The sequence below is a fragment of the Mauremys mutica genome, chromosome 1 (genome assembly GCF_020497125.1).
Source record: "Mauremys mutica isolate MM-2020 ecotype Southern chromosome 1, ASM2049712v1, whole genome shotgun sequence".
Classification (NCBI taxonomy): domain Eukaryota; kingdom Metazoa; phylum Chordata; order Testudines; family Geoemydidae; genus Mauremys; species Mauremys mutica.
Window position 1 is genome coordinate 142,656,103 of NC_059072.1, and position 21,150 is coordinate 142,677,252.

A 21,150-nucleotide genomic window follows, 5' to 3' on the forward strand; every position below is an offset into this window, starting at 1 on the left:
CAAATTGGAGAGAGTCCAGCGGAGGGCAACAAAAATGATTAGGGGGCTGGAGCACATGACTTATGAGGAGAGGCTGAGGGAACTGGGATGGTTTAGTCTGCAGAAGAGGAGAATGAGGGGGGATTTGATAGCTGCTTTCAACTACCTGAAAGGGGGTTTCAAAGAGGATGGATCTAGACTGTTCTCAGTGGCAGAAGATGACAGAACAAGGAGTAATGGTCTCAAGTTGCAGAGGGGGAGGTTTAGGTTGGACATTAGGAAAAACTTTTTCACTAGTAGGGTGGTGAAGAACTGGAATGGGTTACCTAGGGAGGTAGTGGAATCTCCTTCCTTAGAGGTTTTTAAGGTCAGGCTTGACAAAGCCCTGGCTGGGATGATTTAGTTGGGTTTGGTCCTGCTTTGAGCAGGGGGTTCGACTAGATGACCTCCTGAGGTCCCTTCCAACCCTGAGATTCTATGATTCTATGATTCTGTGATACTGATAAGTATGAACTCACCTTTCAGTTAACATAACAGTAAGCATAAACCCTCATCTAAGACAAAAGGTCTCTGTGAATCCACCCAGGAGCTCATGGCTGAGTATTGTTTTACAAAGAGCAGTGGGGGAAGAGAGTTCACACAAAAACTAAGAACGGACAAGAACAACCAGAGAGGCAGAGACAAAAGGTAAGAGATCCAAGCAGTAGCCTGTGAGTGAGCACAGTGTAACCCTGGGAAAAGCCAAAGAGAGTGTGTAGTCTGGTGTGTCTGTCTATCAGGTGGAGGGCAAAACAGTCACCCACGCCCAGCTTTGTTTTAGCTGTCTGTGCAGGCTCTGTTATTCTTCTGACTCACAAACACAAGGTATATGGAAAAGTAACAAAAGTGATACTCCTGACCTTGACTGACACTCCAGGGTCCTCTGCTCTCTAGTAGCTCAAGCATCACAGCCCTCCCTTAGCCTCAGGAGGACCACAGAGCTGGCCTGCCAGCCTGCCCTGCTGTTATTTAGGAAAGTGTTTGTCTGTCCTGGTGCCTCCGTCTTACAGACCTAGATCCTCACTTATATGTCTCAGCTGGACATGGGGGACAGTCATTAACTACTGCTTAGCTAGATCAGCTGGTTCCCAACATCTGCTGCTCAGCTTCTTGTTAGGCCAGGGCTTGCTGCTCCCTGGCTCCTCAGCCCCTTAAACGGCAGACTGCCCTGCCACATGCCTCCCCCTGGAGTTGACTTGGGGTATGTCTTCACTACCCTCCATATCGGCGGGTAGCAATAGATTTCTCGGAGTTCGATATATCGCGTCTCATCTAGACGTGATATAGCGAACTCCAAACGCACTCCCATCGACTCCGGAACTCCACCACCGCGAACGGCGGTGGCGGAGTCGACGGGGGAGCCGCGGACGTCGAGGACGGGTAAGTAATTCAAACTAAGGTACTTCGATTTCAGCTACGCTATTCGCGTAGCTGAAGTTGCGTACCTTAGATCGAACCCCCCCCCCCCAGTGTAGACCAGGCCTTGGAGACTTCCTTTATCTTATCAGCCCCTCCCCCATCTCATGAAAAAAGTCCTCATTCATATGTGTGGCACCAGTTCGATGGCGAAGTGTAAACGTATAAGGATGCAGAGCCAAGTACCACTGGGGCAAACTGGGGTTTGTGTCTCTCTTGGAATGCAGCCATTTTAAAGGAGTGTGACCTATGACGAGAGTAAAATAAATAGTATAAGTAAATAGTATCTAAGGTCCTCGGCAGTCCACTTTACCAGCAGGCATTATTTCTCTGTCACTGTGTATTTTTGTTCTTGGGGCAGCAACTTCTTTCTCAAGTGCAAAATGGGGTGGTCTCTGTCCTCCAATTCCTGTGAGAGTGCAGCCCCCAGGCCCCATTCCAATGCACCCATTTGTTAGATTAAACTCTTTATTAAAGTCTTGCCTGTGAAGTACCAAGGCACTGCAGAGAATTTGCTTTATTTTGCCATATGCAGCTGCACACACAGAGGGTCACGGCATCTTTTGGGGTGTGTGGCTGCACAATAGCCATGCAAGTGGGGCTGAAATCATTAACATGTGGGTTATGAAGCACTGGTGGCTCCTAGCCAACCCCTAGAAAGATTTTATTTGACACTTTGTGGTGGAGACAGGACATTCTCCCAGGGCCTTTACCTTCTCTATGAAGGGTTTGATTCTCCCATTCCCCAATTTATAGCCAAGGTACTTTGTCTCCATGCAGCCAGTCTGGCAATTGTCTGGGTTGAGTGTGAGACTCACAGCTCAAAGGAACTGGAATATTGCACTGACATGATGGGGGTGCTCCGCCCAGGTGGTGGAATAGACCATTACATCAATTAAGGTCCTGTCTACACTAGCATGTATGTTGGCTAAACTTCTGTTGCTCAGGGATGTGAAAAAACACAACCACCCCCCCCCCAGTGACATAAGTTTTGTTGGCATAAGCGCTCATGTCACTCGTGTCTCCCTCCACCATAGCTACCACAGCTTGTTGAGCTTGTTGTTTTATTATGCCAATAGGAGAGCTCTCTCCCATCAGCATAACATGGCTACATGGATGCTTTTAGAGCAGCACAGCTGTATCAGTACAGCTGTGTTCCTGTAAGCTTGTATGCAAGAGTGTAATAAGAAAAGCCAAAGAGGAGTTTGAAGAACGGCTAGCCAAAAACTCCAAAGCTAATAATAAAATGTTTTTTAAGTACATCAGAAGCAGGAAGCCTGCTAAACAACCAGTGGGGCCCCTTGATGATCAAAATACAAAAGGAGCGCTTAAAGACGATAAAGTCCTTGCGGAGAAACTAAATGGATTCTTTGCTTCAGTCTTCACGGCTGAGGATGTTAGGGAGATTCCCAGACCTGAGCTGGCTTTTGTAGGTGACAAATCTGAGGAACTGTCACAGATTGAAGTGTCACTAGAGGAGGTTTTGGAATTAATTGATAAACTCAACATTAACAAGTCACCGGGACCAGATGGCATTCACCCAAGAGTTCTGAAAGAACTCAAATGTGAAGTTGCGGAACTATTACTAAGGTATGTAACCTGTCCTTTAAATCGGCTTCGGTACCCAATGACTGGAAGTTAGCTAATATAACGCCAATATTTAAAAAGGGCTCTAGGGGTGATCCCGGCAATTACAGACCGGTAAGTCTAACGTCGGTACCGGGCAAATTAGTTGAAACAATAGTAAAGAATAAAATTGTCAGACACATAGATAAACATAAACTCTTGAGCAATAGTCAACATGGTTTCTGTAAAGGGAAATCGTGTCTTACTAATCTATTAGAATTCTTTGAAGGGGTCAACAAACATGTGGACAAGGGAGATCCGGTGGACATAGTGTACTTGGATTTCCAGAAAGCCTTTGACAAGGTCCCTCACCAAAGGCTCTTACGTAAATTAAGCTGTCATGGGATAAAAGGGAAGGTCCTTTCATGGATTGAGAACTGGTTAAAGGACAGGGAACAAAGGGTAGGAATTAATGGTAAATTCTCAGAATGGAGAGGTGTAACTAGTGGTGTTCCCCAAGGGTCAGTCCTCGGACCAATCCTATTCAATTTATTCATAAATGATCTGGAGAAAGGGGTAAACAGTGAGGTGGCCAAGTTTGCAGTTGATACTAAACTTCTCAAGATAGTTAAGACCAAAGCAGATTGTGAAGAACTTCAAAAAGATCTCACAAAACTAAGTGATTGGGCAACAAAATGGCAAATGAAATGTAATGTGGATAAATGTAAAGTAATGCACATTGGAAAAAATAACCCCAACTATACATACAACATGATGGGGGCTAACTTAGCTACAACGAGTCAGGAAAAAGATCTTGGCGTCATCGTGGATAGTTCTCTGAAGATGTCCACGCAGTGTGCAGAGGTGGTCAAAAAAGCAAATAGGATGTTAGGAATCATTAAAAAGGGGATAGAGAATAAGACTGAGAATATATTATTGCCCTTATATAAATCCATGGTACGCCCACATCTCGAATACTGTATACAGATGTGGTCTCCTCACCTCAAAAAAAGATATTCTAGCACTAGAAAAGGTTCAGAAAAGGGCAACTAAAATGATTAGGGGTTTAGAGAGGGTCCCATACGAGGAAAGATTAAAGAGGCTAGGACTCTTCATCTTGGAAAAGAGAAGACTAAGGGGGGACATGATAGAGGTGTATAAAATCATGAGTGATGTTGAGAAAGTGGATAAGGAAAAGTTATTTACTTATTCCCATAATACAAGAACTAGGGGTCACCAAATAAAATTAATAGGCAGCAGGTTTAAAGCAAATAAAAGGAAGTTCTTCTTCACGCAGCGCACAGTCAACTTATGGAACTCCTTACCTGAGGAGGTTGTGAAGGCTAGGACTATAACAATGTTTAAAAGGGGACTGGATAAATTCATGGTGGCTAAGTCCATAAATGGCTATTAGCCAGAATGGGTAAGAATGGTGTCCCTAGCCTCTGTTCGTCAGAGGATGGAGATGGATGGCAGGAGAGAGATCACTTGATCATTGCCTGTTAGATTCACTCCCTCTGGGGCACCTGGCATTGGCCACTGTCGGTAGACAGATACTGGGCTAGATGGACCTTTGGTCTGACCCGGTACGGCCTCTCTTATGTTCTTATGTTCTTATGTAAATGCAAACACGGCCTAAGTATGCAATGCCATGAACTTTGTGGGGCAGAAGTATTTTGTCCGTGAGTCTGTGAAGTGTCACAGGAGCTCCATGGATTCTGAATGGAAAGGTCTGGAAGTGGTACAGCCCATAAGTCATGGTGAATGCAGTTAACTCCTTGGAGTCAGGTGTCAAGGGGATTTCCCAATAGCCCTTTGTAAGGCTGAGGGGGTGATGTATTGAGCTTTCCCCAGGCCTTCAGGCATCTCGCTGATCTGAGGTACAGGATAGGCATCAAACTTTGGCACTGCATTTAATTTGTGAAAATCAATGTGAAGGCAAATGCTGTGGTCTGGCTTAGGGACCAGCACAACTGAGCTGCACCAGTCACTATTTGATTCCTCAGATACACCCAATTGCAACACAATTTGTAATTCCTTCTTGGCTGTGTCCTTTAACCGCTCCTGTACCTGGAAGCAGCCCTTCTGGACACAGCTGTCACGTTTCAGATGTATGGGTGTGTGATTAGGTGGGTTTAGTAGTAAAGACATTTGTGAAATGCTTGACCAATTCTCTGGCCTCCTCCTGGTGGGCCAGGGACAGGTTTTCCCTGAGAAGCATCTCTGTGCACGACCCGGTCTCCGACCCCTGGGGACCAAATTTTGCCACTGGTGTTGGGATGTGGGCAAGACACATCCTGGACCCACCAGGATTTCAGCAGCTTGCCCACCAACTGAAACTTATAACTCACCCCCTGCGACTTGTCTGAGGATCTCAAATGTCCCTTGCCCCTTTCTCAGCAGTTAGTGTTCTTCAGAGGCAAAAGCAGAAGAACCCCATCCCCTGGCTGGTAGACCCAGAGGCAGGCATTTCTATTGTACTCTTGTTCCTGGGAGTGCTGTGCCACTCTCAGCTTCTCCCTGGCAAAGCCCCCTACCAGATCCAACTTGAGGACACACCAGATTATATTCTCAACTTGAGGACACACCAGATTATATTCCTGACAAGACTCCTGTGAAAGATCCAGTACCCCCCGGGGTTGTCTGCTGTACAGCAATTCAAAGGGTGAAAAGTCGTTGGAGGATTGTGGGACATCCTGAATGGCAAACTACATATAAAGGGACATTTTGTCCCAATTCTGGGATTCCTTGTGTGATGGGCATTCCCAGGGTGCAGCCTGGAACCAGGGTACCACTGTGCTCCCTTAACTCTCCAGCCTGGCCTGTCTCTCATAATGCCTCACTAATGACAAGCAGCAAACCCCTCCAGGTGCTACTATCACTTGACAAAACAACATGTGGAGCCCCACACCCAGCTAGATTGTAACAATGGTTCTGGTTGGTTGGTTCTCATGTGAGTGCAGGTCTCTTCTTAGCTCTTGTTAGGATATAGATATTCAGGCCTGTCTGCAAAGGCCTATACTTTAAGAATTTAGGTGTATTCTTATCACTTAGCTAGTTATAGAGGTATAAAAGAAAGAATCAAAATCACTGTCTGTGGAATGGCCTTCTCTTACTGTGACAGGCTAAGGCCGTCAGCTAAGATGTAGTTAGGCAGCCATAAGCTGGGAAGTGTATGGTCACGTCCTCACATTCCAAACTAGTCACATTGAAATAAGGTGCTATTGGGCTGTTAGGAATACAGTCCTGGTCCTGATATTCCTCTCACCTCCAGAGAAAGGGTAGAGCCTAGAAGATGTAAAAGGAAACTTAGCTTGATAGCATCCGGTCTGGCAAGAACTCACTTATCAATAAACACAGCTGGAAAACCCTTATGTCTGTATAGATGTAGTTGTGAAATCCTCACTTCTGTATTGTTTTGTATGTTTATTTGCATGGTCTCTGTCTGGCTCTGTGATTGTTTCTGTCTGCTGTATAATTAATTTTGTTGGATGTAAACCAATGAAGGTGGTGGAATATAATTGGTTAAATAACCATGTTACAATATGTTAGGATTGGTTAGTTAAATTTTAGTAAAATGATTGGTTAAGGTATAGCTAAGCAAAACTCAGGTTTTACTATATAGTCTGCAGTCAATCAGGAAGGGGGGGAACAGGGACTGGGGATGGGGGAATTGGGATCATGTTTTACTAAAGGGGAAAATGGGAACAGGGGATGGGAACAGGAACAGGGACACAGGCAAGGCTCTGTGATGTCAGAGCTGGGAAGGGGGACACTAAGGAAGGAAACTGGAATCATGCTTGCTGGAAGTTCACCCCAATAAACATCAAATTGTTTGCGCCTTTGGACTTCGGGTATTGTTGCTCTCTGTTCATACGAGAAGGACCAGGGAAGTAGGAGGGTGAAGGAGTAAGCCCCCTAACAATCATCAGTGGGATCAGAGGATAATGGCCTGTAGAATGTGGTGTTAGAGAGCTGTCTAGTGGCCTCTTGTTCATAGTCCAACTTATTCATGATGATGATAGCACCTCCTTTGTCAGCCTGTTTGATTATGATGTCAGAGTTGTTCCTGAGACTGTTAATGGCATTATGTTCAGCATGGCTGAGGTTATGGGGCAAATGATGCTGCTTTTCCACAATTTCAGCCCATGCATGTCAAGGGAAGCAATCTATGTAGAAGTCCAGTCTGTTGTTTCGACGTTCAGGAGGAGTCCATGCAGAATCTTTTTTTGTAGTGCTGGTAGGGACCCTGATTCTGCTGATATCTTAAATTCATTTTTCAGTGTAGTCTCACAGACTCAGTGGAATACCTCACATAAATAAAATTAAGGAATATGTGCAATTTTGTGGGACTGCTGCCTTAGACAGTAGTAGAATCTGTGGATCTCCATTATACCTGGGAAAATAACATGGTTAGGAGGAATGCATAGTTTGCATGACACTCTCTGGTTATTGTTTGACTGTTTCCCCCACCAAAATACTCCTCCATGTTTTTTAAATAATCGGCTACCAGGTAGTACACATTATGCACATACTTTCCTTGAGAAAATATTGCAAAAATGGAACTTCCAAATGTATCCTATCTGGACACTACAGCCATGCTGACTAAATCCAATAGCTTTTTGTTCTTTGGCTACTGAAAAATCACCACACATACACTTCTAATGATCAGACTAAAAGCATTTAGCCAGGGGTAATATTTCTGAGAAAATGAACAACAATTAACATATTTTTAGAAATATATTTATAATGATAAGAAAAATATTCTGTGTGTAGATTTATCTTTTAACCTGTCTTTATAGAGATAAGAAACTGCCTGTAAACCGGTGTCATCGTATGTCAATATCCTCAATGCACCTCTTTCCTCACCCCGTGTCACAATAGTGATTGCCAAATCATATAATTGTTAATTGTACTTAGCTCATGTCGTACATTCCAGTTTGTGAAATTATGGGCATGGCTTGGTTCTCATTCATAACACCCTGGTAATGTAAAAGGTAAAAGGTAGTGAACGTCTAGTGTGATTATCACTATGTGTGATATGCTTTATGTGGCCAAAGATCAAGAAAAAGTGTGTGTGTGTACATATTCATAGACATGACATACATACACACATCATTTATTTCTTTACCCACTCTTTGATTTTGGCCAACTAGCATGTCAGTCAGTCGGCATTCAGACAAATATTACAAATAAAATGATTATTCAACTTCAAAGGCAGCTTGATGAATGTGCAGTTCTACAGAAGGTACCAAGGAAGAAGGACTTGATTTCTTTCATCAAATGCATCCAAGCAAAGAACAATAGGTCATTCAGGGCTTGATCCTGCATGGATCTGAGCATTCTTGCCTCAGTCCAGCAGAACATTTAAGCAGGTGCATAACTTTTTGTAGAATCAAAGAAACGTAGGACCTGAAGAGGTCATCTAGTCCATCCCCCAGCGCTTCTAAACCTTTCATTATTTTTATTGCTCTCCTCTGGAATGTCTTCAATCTAGCTCCATCTTTCCTGAAGTGAAGCCCCCAGAATTTTAAGCATGTTGATTTCAACGGGGCTTCTTATATTCTTAAAGTTGAATAAAGTTAAGCATGTGCTTATATTTTGCGTTGGATTGGGCCTAACGTGCTCAGTACCTTGCTGGTCTGAGCTCTTCTTCTGGATGAGCTGAGAAGTTGGGAAATGTCTGACGATCCTAGGAGTGCTGTTAAGCAGAACTACAAAGAAACTGGAGGGATTTGACAGCTTTCGATGGCATGGTGTATTGATGTGGATGCTTAAGGGATACAAAACATCATGCTTCAGGACTTAAATGAATCTCTAACTATTAGAGATCAGTATGAGATGTGGGGAACGGCTAATTATTCCACAGCTGCCTACTGAAGGTTATTAAACCTTCTTTTGAAACATCTGGTACTGGCCAGTATCAGAGACAAGACACTAGATGGAGCTCAGGTCTGATCCAATCTGGCAATTTCTGTGTGTTTATTCAGTGTTTCATAAAAAGACCAGTGAATCCAAATGCTTCTGCAGACCAAATTCCTTCTAAATAGAAAATCTGAACCAGAGGTCAGCTAGTTCCATTATAGCAAATTTCTACTAAGCTATTTCCTACCCCCACTTTTAAAGGAAGTGCAGGATTGAGGACCATAAATAAATTTTTAATGCTAAAAGAGATCTCCTGTCTGTTCACAAATCTCAGATCCTGAAAAAACTTCTATCTATCTATCTATCTATCTATCTATCTATCTATCTATCTATCTATCTATCTATCTGCAAGCGAAAAGAAGACTCCCCAGTGAGAATGCTCGACCATCACTCCCCACATATTTAATCTTGGCCTCATTGAAGTCTATGGCAAAATTTCCATTAGTTTCAATGGCCCAGGATTTCCTCCTAGACGTAATATCTGCTGCAATTTAGTGGACAGCTGCATTTGGCAATATCTGTGCTTGGGCTGAGTTTCTCATGGTAGAGGTCCACTCGAAAAGACAATTCATGTGAAAGACTAGGAACAATCTCCTTTCTGTTCCCACATGGCTGCATTATAGATTAAAATAATAAGCAAGTTGACTTCTGCAAATCTCTGCCTTGGGCAAGGTGTTCTGAAAAGAGCTATTTCCTGAGGTAACTAACAAAAGGAGATTTCAGTTCTATTGTAATAAAAATAATGTTCACTCCTACCTTCTGGGAGATGTCGTCTTTCTTGATTTCAGAGTATAGGATGGAAGTGTGTTCATGTTTGGCATAGCATCATTTGGGAGAGGATCTCTGTATCACCTTTGAGCTCTGATAGACAAGCACTGGCAGACTCATTAAAATATACCACATTTCTCTAGGGGACAGGGGATAATCACATGCAGATGCATTTTCTTTAAAAGTTTTGCAAAGGTTTTTGCCACTGGGGGGATATGGGCTCTGTGGCTGATGTCGAACCCATCCCTTACCTCCCTGACCCAGCACCTGCACTAGGAGGCAGGTTGGAGCAATCCAGAGGAAGGACGGGGTGTGGCCACACTGCATTATTTTGTGGTTATACTGTGCTGGTGTAATGGCCCAGAGTAGGTTTAACATCATTTTCATAACTGATTCCCAAGGGGCTGTAACAGTGCAGTGGAGAGCATGACTTGGCTTCTGGCATGCAGCGTCTACTCCAGCAATGGTACCTGTCATGTTCCATCCTGTTTGCCGAAACAGGGTGCTACTTGCAATGTATTATGCTGGTGTTCTGATTTATTTGACTTCTGAGAGCATGACCTTGTATCTGTGAAACTTCACAGCTGAATTAAATGTGATTTAGGGATGGTTCTGAACTGCTACCTTCCGACCAGATTGGAGTCTAGAACTTGAAATACCAGGAAAGTTGTTGGGTGCACACATTCAGGGTTCCTGTTTGGCCCTGGTTGTAGAGCCATCTCCTCAAGCCCCACTCTTCCCCTGCTCATGACCTCCTCCCAAGCACCCCCTCGTGGTCTGAGTGGTCCTGCAGCACCCTGCCATCCATCTCTCCCTCCTCCGTGCTCCACAGCTGCACTCACAACAGATCAGTTTTGTTGACCCTTCCTGCCAGGTTTTATTTATTTTCCAAGAGACAAACCAAAAAGAGAAGAACAGCATAAGGCAATTTTGTTGCTGGCCTTAGTCTCTGCTCTCAGGGTCCAAGGTTATTGCCAAACTCTCTGTCTCTAGCCATCCTTGCTGCTCCTTCCTTTCTCAGCAGCTCCTGCAACTCTCTCAGCCACTTCCTCTTTGTGCCCTGCTGATCAGTAAACGAATGAGCTGATCCCTGTTCAGGTGGGCCTTCTTAGCCATGAGAGTTGGCTGAGCTCAGGCCTCCAGTCCTTATAATCCCAAGCCACTCCATGACAGGGCTATTTACAGGGACAGGCCATAATCAAAAAATCTAGTCCCTTTCCTCCCTCCCTCTCTGTTTTACCAGTACGACTATCACCAATACCATGTGTGTTTCTTTCTCCCATTCCATTCTTTGTGTGTTTACATATTGCTCCTTCTGCATAGAACATCCTCACTACACAAGTTCTCCAATCCACCACTCTTTCTTTAATAATAATAGTAATTCATAATAAATAAATGACTATTCATCAAAAGAAAGAAAGAAAATCCTAGTTCTTACATATCCTGCTTTCTTTGTATGTGTCAATCTTCCTTAGATCATAGGGTCTTTGTATTAGGGAGTGTCCCTACTTCTTCTGTCTTGTAAAGCACGCACTATTGACACTAAACAGATAAATAATGGATACATCACACACACACACACACACAAACCCAAGCCCTTTGTCATAAAGATTGTTCTCATCAATAAAGTAAGCTATAAAAAATAGGAAATGCACAAAGGACTAAAAGGCTGCAAAGTGAAGCATTCTCAAGTTAGGAAATACCAGAATGAAAAATTATCTGTGCAACATTAACTCTGCAATAAATGAAGCAGAGATCCTACAGGCAACATCTGCAAATGCACAAGAGGACTGAATTAAGGGTGCCAGGGCAACACTTATTTGGACATTTACTAATCTGAGAATGCTGAACTTTGTAACCTTTTCATTTTTAAAAAAAATCTTGACTTTGTATTTCCTAATTATTTTATTGATGAAAGCAAACTTAAGTAGCATTAAATGAAGGGTTTTTTGTTTGTTAATTTCCTTTGTTTTTTAATAGAAAGAAAATATTTTCTATATGTGCTGTTTAAACAATGAAGCTCTTACTCATGTGTCGTTTCAGTATATATTTTATTGCCATTCTTATCTTTGTGAAAATTCCAGTTTTCCCACTCAATGCTGTGTTGATCAGAGTATTGAAAGTAATTAAATTAAACTGTATTAAAACAAAACTCATTTTATGCCACTTCAGTTTCAAAGAAAGGTCTAAGCTATAACTCTGAATGTGCAAGAAGCAGATAAAAAATATCCAAGAAAAAGAGCTGGAATTTTTCATCTAATTTTCACCTAGTCCTTACTAAGGAAAGTAGCTAACCATTGCCCTTTGAAAAGAAACACTGCACCGCACCACAGTACAAACCCAAATGAGCACAGCAGGAGGCTTTTCTGGTTATCCACATCTGGCCCTGTTTCATTATAAGCTTCCTTTCTGTGATGATGTTCTGGTAATAAGGGAGCAATCAGTTATCAAAGGTAGTTGTTGCCATGGCAATCAGGTTGCTAGTCATTCTCCCCAAGTATGAAAATGAACTGGAGGGAGAGAATGCTTAGTGGTGAATTATCTCTTATGTCACAATGCTATTGCTCAGCCAGCACCAGATGGCAGCAAATGTGCAGTGTGTATGAGGGGAGGAGGAGAACAGACTTTCCCAGTGCTCCTGTTTCCCCAAATGTCCTAAAGAAGCCAACAACATAACTACAAAGAATACACATTATTGATGATTCCACACCCGTGATAATTAGTCGCTGAAATTTGATTCAAGTCCCTCATGGCATGTTTAGAAACAAGGGTTCCAAAAAAGGAGAGACCTAGTAAAACTGAAAATTTTGATACTCTGGTGTATTTGTAGTTGTATTAAAATTGAATACTGTGACTTTAAATTTTGTGCAGGGTTCCTGGATGTGCTTGCATGCTAGGAGGCTCAGTAGGGCAGCACACAATCGGGGCTTAGCAGCAGCCAGTCAGCAGGTACCCAGTGAGTTTTGCCTGTCTGTTATAGGCAGTAGCCTATGTTCTTTCCCTCTGATTTTTGGGTTCTAACGTGTTATTGTTCTGGCTCCTAAGAAACAAATTTGCGAGACATTGGAAACGTCCAGCAAGAGTATTTTATGTTTTTTCTAACTTCTCTCCTTGTGTGCCACAAAGCATAAAAGGCACAATCTCATAAAGAATAAAATAAAATTCTAAAGCCAAATGTCCTTTTGAAACAAAAAAACTGAACCATTTTTTTCTTATAAGGTTGATCTTAGTGAAGCACTTCACTTTTCCTTTCCCTTTCACAGAGAGGAGCCTAAATTAGGTTTCCCTAAATCCATGATTGGAATAGTGAAGCAAAGCCTCACGAGAAGCCAAGCAGCTCGGAAAGAATGATATGATCACAATACAGTAGAACCCTGTTTATCTGACCCTCTATTTGAATTCAAACTGGAACGGGTACAAAGAAGGGCCACTAGAATGATCCGAGGAATGGAAAGCCTGTTGTATGAAAGGAGACTTGAGGAGCTCAGTTTGTTTTCCTTAACCAAAAGAAGGTTGAGAGGAGATATGATTGCTCTCTTTAAATATATCAGAGGGATAAATACCAGGGAGGGAGAGGAATTATTTCAGCTCAGTACTAATGTGGACACGAGAACAAATGGATATAAATTGGCAGTCGGGAAGTTTAGGCTTGAAATTAGACGAAGGTTTCTAACCATCAGGGGAGTGAAATTCTGGAACAGCCTACCGAGGGAAACAGTGGGGGCGAAGGACCTCTCTGGCTTTAAGATTAAACTTGATAAGTTTATGGAGGGAATGGTTTGATAGGAGAACGTGATTTAGTCAATAGATCAATAACATGCGACCACTGGTATTTAATACCGAGGGTCAATGTTGGGATATTGAAAGTCTTTTTCCTGAGTGTCTGGCTGGAGAGTCTTGCCCGCATGCTCGGGGTTCAGCTGATCGCCATATTTGGGGTTGGGAAGGAATTTTTCTCCAGGGTAGATTGGCAGTGGCCCTGGAGGTTTTTTGCCGTCCTCCGTAGCATGGGGCAGGGGTCGCTTGCTGGAGGATTATCTGCTACTTGAAGTCTTTAAATCAGGATTTGGGGACTTCAACAGCTGAGTCAAGGGAGAGAATTATTTCAGGAGTGGGTGGGTCAGCTTTTGTGGCCTGCATCTTGCGGGAGGTCAGACTAGATGATCATAATGGTCCCTTCTGATCTTAAGTTCTATGATTCTATGATTCTATGATTACCTGGTTCTCCATATTAACCCAACAATCAGCCCACACAGGTACAGAAGTGGACAGTCTCTCCTATGGTCACTAGATGGCGATGCAGTCTTACACTTTCCCATTCATCCGATTATCTGACATTTTGGTTAACCAATCTGGCCCTGGTCCCAATTTGATGGGATAAACGGGTGACCATTTGATGCAGGTGATCTGCTGCTGGTTTTATTCCTTGTTTAAGTACAAATTGCAAAACTGATGGGAGGGGCCTTCTGAGATGGTAGGGAGGGGTCACACTGTTACCTGCAATGTACATAGGCCCCACAGCAGGGATGTGTGATTAATGTTCATAAGCCTTGTCAAGTAATGTCAGGCTAAGTACTGTTAGGCCTCAAACTTCCAGAAGCTGTAAGAGGCGAGTACAGTAAAATCCTGCAAGCATAAGCATAATCTATCTAGGAAGCTTTATAGACTAAAAAGGAAACTCTGTCAAGGTAGATACAGATTTGTGGTTACTATGCTCTGCAACCAAATACTTCTTTAAGCTGACTCGAGCTTTATTGAGTCTAGCAAATTGCCCACTATTAGCCACATAAAGAAGAGATCAGCTGAGCACAGGTGCACAGTTCATAAGTTCAAAACAACCACAAATGCCACCCTAGAATATTTGGCCACCTTGACTGGTTGACTTGTTTTGAAACACAGCCAGCAAATACCATATAAATAAGATGCAAAGGCACGTGTGTGTGTGTGTGTGTGTGTGTGTGTGTGTGTGTGTGTGTGTGTGTGTGTGTGTGTGTGTGTGTGTGTGTGTGTGTAAAAGAAATAGCTCTTTGTTAAGCTCACATACACCCACTGAACCAAAGGGACTTGCACTTCACTGACTATCTGTGCCTGGCCAGTGCAGGAAATGGTCAACTGAAGGTAATGTATCTTTGGACGAATGCAGGGTGAGATTTGAACTGAAAAGGTCTGGTTATGCTCGAGTTGGTTAATCTTACGTCTGTATTAATACTATAGGTTGAGTTTATTAGTAAATTATTTAAGTTGTTTAAAAATAGTAGTAGTCAATAGTTAATCAATATATAGTAACTATGTATGTGTTGTGCCTTGCTGGAAGTAGGTACAGCGCTAGTGAAGTTAGTAGCTTATAAATCATAGTGGCTTTACAGGTCACTGTGCCTGTCTTCAGTATAAGTTACCATCAAGTTTATCATAAAAGTCAGTAAAAGTTTATAAGTTGTTAATAAGTTAATAGGTAGCTTAAAATTAGTATAGTTAATTAATGTATCAGTATTCCATATAAATTTGCATTGGTTGGGGATGGTTACAGTACACGTAAAGTCGTTAGGCACATTCTGTCTGTGTTGCCTTTACAGTCATAAGTAATTAAAAACCTTTCTTGAGAAATAATTAGTTGTTTAGTTTCTCTTTTGCGGACACTACTCAACCTCGTTACATCTTTGTTGGGTGGTGGGAAGTAGCGATCACCCAGAGTCCCACTAGGGCCCTAACGTGAGCCCCTCTAAGGCTCTGACGTGTGCCTCCTCCTTCTATTAATCTCCACAGGTTGCACCTTGGACTGTGCATATAATCAGGTTAAAAGTGCATCACAATAGTGAAGCCATTGTCAAGATGATATTCTGTGCAGAGGATTTTAAGACAGCCTCTGTTACTGATCTGAGGCCTGAATGCCATAGGGATGTCCCACTCGAGAGCATTGAGGTGTGTGAAGAGGTCACCCTAACTGAAAAAAGAGAGGTCATGGCTGTGCTGCAACTTCACTGGCAGGTATTATCAAGCAGGCCAGCCAGGCTCAAAAAAGTTGCCTAAAATTAACACTGTGGGATCACAACATGCATCCAGCAAAGCATACCACAGAACGGGTACATTGCAGCAGCAAGTTCATAAGGAGATGGCAAGCCTGCTGGACAGGGAATAATTAAACAGTCAAACAGTCCCTGAGATGAGGAGATCGTTTTGCTGATGTTTACAGGGAGCTCCTCACGAGTTTGGGGTCAGAATGGGAGAAAGCATGAAGGAGCCTGTTTGAAGATGTAACAAGAGAGTGATGGAGGCTGGCATCATGGGCCATCTAACTGGGAACATTCTGTGGCCTTAGACCAGGGGCCTGCAGGTGCCGCCCTTGAAGCTCCCATTGGCTGTGGTTCCCAGCCAATGGGAGCTGCAGGGGCGGTGCTTGGGGCACGGGGAGCGTGTGGAGCTCCTGGCTTTCCCTATGCATAGAAGCCAGATTGGGGATGTGCTGCTGCTTCTGGGAGCCACACGGAGACATGGCACTCGCATTTTTGTCGCTCTTATCTGGACTCTGCAATTTGTCCACATCTTTCCTGAAAAGTGGTACCCAGAAATGGACACAATACTCCAGCTGAGGCCTAATCAGCGCGGACTAGAGCAGAAGAATCACTTCTTGTGTCTTGATTACAACACTCCTCTTACCTTCATATTACAAGTAACAAACAGGCAAAGGGAGATGAAATCTAGGTTTTGTAAAGGTATTTAGGCTACATAAATCCCATTGATTTCAATGGGAATTAGGAACTGAAATCCCTTTAAAAACTCTGGCCCTAAGTGATTTGCTCAAGGTCACAAAGGAAGTCTGCAGCGGAGGCGTAATTTAAACTCAGACCCCTCAAGTCTTAGGCGAGTGCGATAACCTCTGGACCATCCTTCCTGTCTCATGTGTGTATCTAATTACATGTTTCTGTCTATCTAACCCCAGACATAACTATGTCTCTGTCTATCTATCCCCATAGAAAAACATCCATCTGTCTAGTGTCTACCTGTCTGTCCTCGAACAGAAGCACCTGTTTGACTATCTATCTATAAAAACGCCTCTCTGTGTGCACCTCTCTTTATTTAATTGTACAGTGATTTTAGGTGGGGGCTGTGGGAACTGAGATAATAGCAGTGGCAAATGGAAATAATTACAGTCTTAGGATCTCCTCTTTATATCATCTGCTAAGTTAACCAATATAGTTCAAAAGGCAGTGGAACAAGCAGGAGGAGATGCCTATATTGCAGAAATCACATATCAGTGCATAAAGGAGAAGCTTTAACACAGTTACTGGACATTGTTTTTCAAGGGAAATGGCACCTTCCTTCATTATCTGGCTCAAGTTCCATTTCCATATTGTTTTCTTCTGTAAATCACATGATAGAAACTTCTGCACATTGACTTAATGAGTGAGAACTAGCTCATATCTGCACTCCAGTACTGATCAGAAAAACCAGTCCCCATATTTACATACAGCGAGGAATAATTTTCTGGTGTATTGTCCTCCTCAGGGCATCCTTCATCTCCTTGTTCCCAAGGCTGTAGATCAGGGGGTTCATCATGGGGATCACAAGGGTATCGAACATGGCTACCATTTTCTCCCAGTCCACTGAGCTGCCAGACGAGGGTCATGAATATGTAAAGATCAGGGTCCCATATAAGAAGGAAATGACAGTCAGGTGGGAGGCGCAGGTGGAGAAGGCTTTGTGCCTTCCTGCCGTGGAGTGGATCCTCAGGATGGCAAAGATGATGTGAATGTAGGAGATGAGGATGGTGAAAATGGTGCCTATTGTTTCTATGGCTGCAAAGATAAAATACACTAGCTTATTGATGCGAAAGTCAGAGCAGGAGATTTCTTGGAGTGGGTGAATATCGCAGAAGAAATGATTGAGGACACTGGAGTGGCCAAAGGACAGACTGAATTCAGTACACGTATGCACAGTGGCATTGACACAGGCGCATAGGGAAGAGCCAGCCACCAGCTGGAAGCAGACTCTCTTGGACAGGATGACATAATAAAGCAATGGGTTGCAGATGGCCACAAAGTGATCATAGGCCATCACAGCCAGGAGGCAAAGCTCATTGTTGGCACAGAAGGAGAAGAGGAAAAACTGAACCACACACCCAGGGAAAGAAATGTCTTCACTCTTCGCTAGGGAACTGACCATCGCCTTGGGGGCAATCACAGAGGAGCAGACAACATTTAAGAGTGACAAGTTGCTGAGGAAAAAGTACATGGAGCTGTGGAGTTGGGAGTCAACCCTAATCAGCGCAATCACCCCGACATTCCCTATCAGGGGGCAGAAATGAATGGCAAAGAAGAACACAAAGAGGATGTTTTGTAGCTTTCAACTGTCGGTTATTCCCTGGAAAGTGAAGCCAGTCACTGTGATGCAGTTCCCTGGAGCCATTTCTCCTGTCACTGTGCTCGGTGCCAAAGAAGAGGCAGAGGAGGGTTGGGGATAGAAGCAATGGGTACCACACAAATAAATCTGATGTCCTGTGCAGACTCATTTTATCTCCTAAGATATCCCTAAACGGAAACATAATTTAGTCATAGATTCCAAAGCCTCTGCTGGGCACAATACAAAGTGGATGTAGAGCACTGGGCGAAAAGGTTTCTGAAAAGCCAACTTTGCTGAGTATCCAAGAGTTCAGAGTATGGGCTGTATGGCTTATGTGGAAGCCCATGGTCTTTAGCAAGTTCACAAATAGAAATCAGTGCCCCTCTGTCCATTTCACCGCAGGCAGGCAGGTGGGGATGGAGAGGATCAAACACCACTTGGATCAGTGCTCTCCATCCTAGCTCAGGCTTCGTTTGGTTTCCTTCATCCCCGCCACTCCCCAATCCTGGTAGCTTATTCTGGGAAGTTTCTCAGGCAGCCTGAATTCTCAATGGCCTTTCAGGAGAACTGGGAGTGCAAACCTGATAGGGCCTCCATAATAGCCAGGTCCCTACCAAATTCAGGGCTCACTCTGACTAATTTAAAAACCCTCTGGCCTTGAAATTGACCAGTGTCACCATTTCAGATGTTTCCATCTAACATTTCATGGTATTGTAACCATTGTTTATCCTCTGTTTCCTGGTGTCCTCAAGTCACAACTGCTTGTCATTCTCGAAGGTGCCTTTTAGTGAATTACAAGCAATTGGGCTTAATATGGTGCTAAGTGTGTGAAATTTCATGGCCCATGAAACAGAGGCCAGATTAGGAGATCAAATTTTTTCACAACCGACGCCTCTATGAAAAACTCAGTGTGGGGTGAGGAACAGACTCTGCTGTTTTACTGGGTAGCCTGCTTGCTCCCCAGAATCAATAATGAGCAAGTGGGGAGATCTGGGGGTGCAGCTCAAACGTCCAACCGGGCTGGCCAGGGGCAGACATCAGGCCTGCAAGGGAAAGGTGAGTGTGGCAGTGACTTCACAAAGGCCTTTGGCAGGAACTCAGCCTACGGGGCAAATACGATGAGGCGGCTGTGACCTCACAGAGCTCCCCTGACAACAGCCAGGCAGGACAGGGATGCGGGACAGGGGGAACCTCAGAGACCCCTGTAGCCTTGCTGCAGCGAGCCTCCATCTCGCGGTCTCTCTGTGAGGACCAAGAAAGGATTGGTGGGGAGGAGATTCTTTGTGAGGTTTTTTTCATTTCTGTGTGGATTTTGTCAAAAGAAGTCATCACCTGTGTAGAAGGTAAGAAAAATAGAGGCTCTATGTACAAGATGGGGGATTCTATCCTGGGAAGCAGCGACCCTGAAAAAGGCTTGGGGTCATGGGGGATAATCAGCTGACCATGAGCTCCCAGTGGGATGCTGTGGCCAAAATGGCAAATGTGACCCTTGGAGTGGTACATAGCAGAATCTCAGGTAGAAATAGAGAGGTTTCATATTTGCGTACTGGGCACTGGTTCAAGGACTTCTAAGAACATAAGAACGGCCATACTGGGTCAGAACAAAAGTCCATCTGGCCCAGTATCCTGTCTACTGACAGTGGCCAATGCCAGGTGCCCCAGAGGGAGTGGACCTAACAGTCAATGACCAAGTGATCTCTCTGCTGCCATCCATCTCCATCCTCTGACATACAGAGGCTAGCCATTAATGGACTTAACCACCATGAATTTATCCAGTTCTCTTTTAAATGCTGTTATAGTGCTAGCCTTCACAACCTCCTCAGGTAAGGAGTTCCACAAGTTGACTGTGCGCCTTGTGAAGAAGAACTTCCTTTTATTTGTTTTAAACCTGCTGCCTAATCCCCCGCACCCTAATCCTCTGCCCCAGCCCTGAACCCCCCGCATCATGAACCCCTCATCCTCAGCCCCAACCCTCATCCCCTCGCACCCTAATCATCTGCCCCAGCCCTGAGCGCCCCCGCATCATGAACCCCTCATCCTCAGCCCCAACCCTCTTCCCCCTGCACCCTGATCCTCTGCCCCAGCCCTGAGCCCCCCCATCATGAACCCCTCATCCTCAGCCCCACAGCCCTCACCCTGCACTCCCTCCTATCCCCAAACTCCCTCCCAGAGCATGCACCCCCTCCCAGAGCATGCACCCCCTCTCCCTTTCTACACCCCCACCCCCAGCCCAGAGCCTGCACCCAAACTCCATCCCAAAGCCTGCACCCCTCACCCACTCCGGCATACCCATCCCCTGCCCCATCCCGGAGCCTGCACCCAGCACCCAAATTCCCTCTCAGAGCCTGCACCCTTCACCCCTTCCTACACCCCCACCCCCAGCCCAGAGCCTGAACCCCTCCTGCACCCTAATCCCCAGCCCAGGACCTGCACCCCATACCTCCCCCCGAAACCCCGCCCAGAGACTTAGGTAGGTGGGGGCAGAGTTTGGGGGGGCAGAGATGGGGGAGCGGGTTCTGGGCACCACCAAAATTTCTACAAACTTGCCACCCATGATTATACTTTCTCCTTCCCTCCCTGGTGCAGAGACACCCAGTGCCCAGCTGGAGTGGGTTAAGGAGGAGGAAGAGGAGGAGTGGGTTGAGGAGTAGGAAGAGGAGGAGCAGGTTGAGGAGGAGGAAGAGGAGGAGGATGTGTCCCCTGAACAAGACACCATCAGGGTCGCAGCACCTCCAGGGCAGAGATGAGGTACAAAAATCCCCCAGCTGTGCTGCCACCAAGTCTGTCCTGCTCCTTGTTCCATCCCCACCCAGGCAGGGGGGTCTTGTACCAGAGAATCCCTCGCCCGCAATTGGGGGACACATCTCCTCCATTATCTGGCATCCCAAAGTTGGGACATTTGTCCCACACAGGCCAGGTCTCCTCTCTCCGCAGACACTGTCCAAGTTACAACCCCTGTCTGTGCAGGGCGACACTGGTTTCGGGAAGGGGGCGGCTCTCCCTGTCCAACCCCATGGAGGTCTTGTGCCCTAGAGCTGGTTTGGGTTGGGCTGGGAGGTCCCAATGTAACAGGCTCTCTCTCTCTCCCCACCCCACTCCTAGCTGGTGGAGGACAGGGCC

General features: G+C 44.8%; 3 protein-coding genes across 3 annotated transcripts in view; all 3 read right to left on the reverse strand.

Moving 5' to 3' along the window:
* The window catches only part of LOC123347552 (antigen WC1.1-like), an 838,191-nt gene that overhangs the window by 270,707 nt on the left and 546,334 nt on the right, over nucleotides 1-21,150 (reverse strand). The window lies entirely within an intron of this gene.
* LOC123355832 (scavenger receptor cysteine-rich type 1 protein M130-like) overlaps nucleotides 1-21,150 on the reverse strand; it is a 420,264-nt gene that overhangs the window by 124,500 nt on the left and 274,614 nt on the right. The window lies entirely within an intron of this gene.
* On the reverse strand, nucleotides 17,314-17,922 carry LOC123355870 (olfactory receptor 9K2-like). Its single transcript, XM_044998689.1, has one exon. It carries the CDS (start codon nucleotides 17,920-17,922, stop codon nucleotides 17,314-17,316), a length of 609 nt encoding a protein of 202 aa, XP_044854624.1.

Coding starts and splice junctions, on each gene's coding strand:
- LOC123355870 (XM_044998689.1), bottom strand. CDS start 17,922: ATGTACTTTTTCCTCAGCAACTTGTCACTCTTAAATGTTGTCTGCTCC.